Below are 3,061 nucleotides of genomic sequence, written 5' to 3' on the forward strand. Positions count from 1 at the left end.
ATTTCCTCTTCGCCTTCACTTATGTTCTGCTTATATATTTGGACATAAAACATAAATAGATGGAAACAATGCTGAGAATCACTCTCTCTGGGATTTCTCACCATTTGAGAAAGCATAGATGATATAATATTTATTTAGACCAACTTTTGCTTAAAAGTTTTTTTTTTCAATTTATTGAACAAAATGATGCAAAATGTATGAACTGCTTGGTAGGGAGGGGGTGGCCCAGATAATGTCATGATCTAGTTTTGCTATTCAATCACATCGCTGAAAGCCATTGAAGGCAATTTTAAGTGAGGACATTTGCAAAGAATAAGCCAACAACTGTCCTAGGAGTGTTCAGAAAACTGATCCTGAAAGGGAAACATTTTTCAGCACTGTCAAAAAATGTTCACCAAATCCCATACTATGTATTTTTGATTGAACTGCTTTTGGGTTGAGACATGTCAGAAATAAATAACGAGGAATTTATCATTCATTTATTTGTTTTATTGAACCAGTTCAGTCACTGAAATATTGAAACAATTTCTCTTGCCATCAATTGCTCTGTTCTAAATAATGTGCCCCAAAAGAATGAGAAGGGGAGGGGAGAGTCATACAACTTGTATCTTGCATGGGATAAGGCAATAATAGATAGCAATGCAGAAAGCCATTGAAAACCAGACACACCAAAGCAAGGCATGGGGCTAAGCCACCAACATTCCAAGCCTGTTCAGAAAGGACCTGCCACCTGTGTGACCCTTTAGTCAAGTGTTGATATGTACAATGAAGGACAGTTCAGTGTAGGCCTCTGCTGGATTTCTTGAGCAGATGTACCAAGAAGGTTGCAGCTGGGCTGCCTGGCATTCACTAGCAGACTAGCAAGGAAACAACAAAAGAGACAGAAGCCTTCTTGCAAAAAAGAAAGAAAGAAAGAAAGAAAGAAAGAAAGAAAGAAAGAAAGAAAGAAAGAAAGAAAGAAAGAAAGAAAGAAAGAAAGAAAGAAAATCAATTACAGTTTTGTGTTATGGGAGAATCCTGATATTGAAACAATTTGTGTTATGGGAGAATCCTGATTAGACTGCTTTGGCTGCTTTGACACAGTGGCACAAGAAAGACTGAGGCCTCCTTACTGAGGCACCAGCTTGCAGCTCATAATGGAAAGGAACCAAATGATAAGCCATGCACGAGGTTCTCCCAATGGCTGCTGTCTCTCCATTCAGAGTCTGCAGCTTCTCCGGTCTTCTTCTCAGAGGCAGCTCTATCCTCATAGGAGCAGGCCAGTGGTCCACTTCTGCTGGTCTTCCCACAGAGCAATGAAATATTAGTGAAAGCTGAGTGAGGCATAGAAAGCTATTAAATCCCTGCCCAGCTGCTGACCAGGACTGCAGTGTTGATGATATAATTAATCAATTACTGGTAAAGGTCTAGCTTTCTCTTGCTAGGCTGCAGCTTGTTGCTTTCCTTAGAGCAGAAGGGAATCAGAAATTCCAGATTTGGAAATGAAATGTCTACCATTTTCTCCTCTGAATGAACAACTGAATTTGATTTTGTAACTCCTGGAAAGTTTACTTTTTAATATATATATATAAAGTTGTACTTTAAGTGCATACTTAGTTATTTCAGAATTGCTGTCAGCCCTCATCATTTCCTAAAGATTGTTATATTATTCAAATACCTAGCAATGAATGAATAGAAGGTGCAACAGAGCAGGTCTTGAAGCTTAAGCATCAATCCAATTGCCTTTCATGTAAGATACCTATGAAAAATAATTTAAAGCCACCAGTACATCAGGTCTAATCATGTTAAAAAAAAATCAATGAGATGCTGGTTTCCAGAAACCATTTCAGCAATTCCACATTTTCATTCTTGGAAAGTAACAAATGTATCTCAATTTGTAATCCGGGCAATCTCTTGCCCATTGTCCATGGGGCAAAAAAGCATTTGTAGTTTTGGTGAAAACTCTAAAATGTCATTGATTTGCCTGTTTCTCCACAATGGCTCTTCCCTACAATTTCTGCTAAAATTCTGTGGTGGTGACCTGAGTCACCTCTAACTGCAGTTCATCCCCTCTGTGTCCCTGGGAGTCCCTTTTGTGGCTCTCCATGTCTAGTCATCCTGATTTATTGATGACTTCAGAAGGAGTGCAGGTGGAGATACGTTCCCGGGTGGTGTTCCGAGCCCGGCTGAAACTGTTCTGTTCCATTCGTGACCGGAAGGGAAGGCAGAACTCCCGAAAGCACCTCTTGAAATTTTCATCCAAGAAAGCATAGAGGATAGGGTTTAGACTGCTGTTGGTATAACCTAGGGCAATACAGAAATGCAGACTGGCCTCCACATAAGGATTATTCTTGTCGATCTTTACCAGTGTCCAAACAATGACAAAGATTTGGATGGGTGTCCAACAGATAATGAAGGCAGCTACTACCACCAGCACCATACGTGTTATACGGCGCAAGTTGCGGTCCTTCTCCTTAGAACCTGAGAGGAGGCGGACGCTTTTCAGACGGAGGATCATGAGCCCATAGCAGATAGTGATGACCAAGATTGGAACCAGGAATGCGAAGATGAAGACACATATCTTGGTGACTGTGTCCCAGTAAATCTGAGGCTCAGGAAAGTGGAGGATACACATCACAATGCCGTCTGCAAAAAAGATGAAAGGAAGAGAGTGAAGAGATTTTGGATCAGTAGACAGACAACACAAGAAGCTACCTTATACTGACCATTGCTCTAGCACAGTCAGTTGTATCGTCTGACTGGCAGCAGCTCTCCAGGTTCTCAGGTAGATCTTTCACATCACCTGCTAACTGATCCTTTTAACTGGAGATGTCAAAGACTGAACCCGGGACCCTCTGCATGCAAAACAGATATTCTAGCCACAGTTCCTCTCAAGACTGAGAAAGAGAGAAAGTGAGAGAGGATAGGCAGGGACAAGGTGGGGAATTAAAATGGCTCTGGATAAAGACAAATTGAATGGCCCTTGTGTTAGTACCATGGGGCTACTCAGTTCAGTGGCACCAACAATGGGCAATGTAGCATTGCTTTTCCCCTCAAATTGGCAGCAGAAGGCAATTGGTGA

General features: G+C 41.3%; 1 protein-coding gene across 1 annotated transcript; it reads right to left on the minus strand.

Annotated features, from left to right (window-relative positions):
- Window positions 1–2,092: 2,092 nt before the first annotated feature.
- LOC107122092 (delta-type opioid receptor-like) lies at window positions 2,093–2,625 on the minus strand (the record flags this gene model as incomplete). Its single annotated transcript, XM_015425123.1, has 1 exon — window positions 2,093–2,625. A coding segment is annotated over one exon (533 nt), but the record flags the coding sequence as incomplete, so codon positions are not given.
- Between the last annotated feature and the right edge of the window lie 436 nt (window positions 2,626–3,061).

Source organism: Gekko japonicus, unplaced genomic scaffold, assembly GCF_001447785.1.
Source record: "Gekko japonicus isolate JY-2015 unplaced genomic scaffold, Gekko_japonicus_V1.1 scaffold3567, whole genome shotgun sequence".
Classification (NCBI taxonomy): domain Eukaryota; kingdom Metazoa; phylum Chordata; class Lepidosauria; order Squamata; family Gekkonidae; genus Gekko; species Gekko japonicus.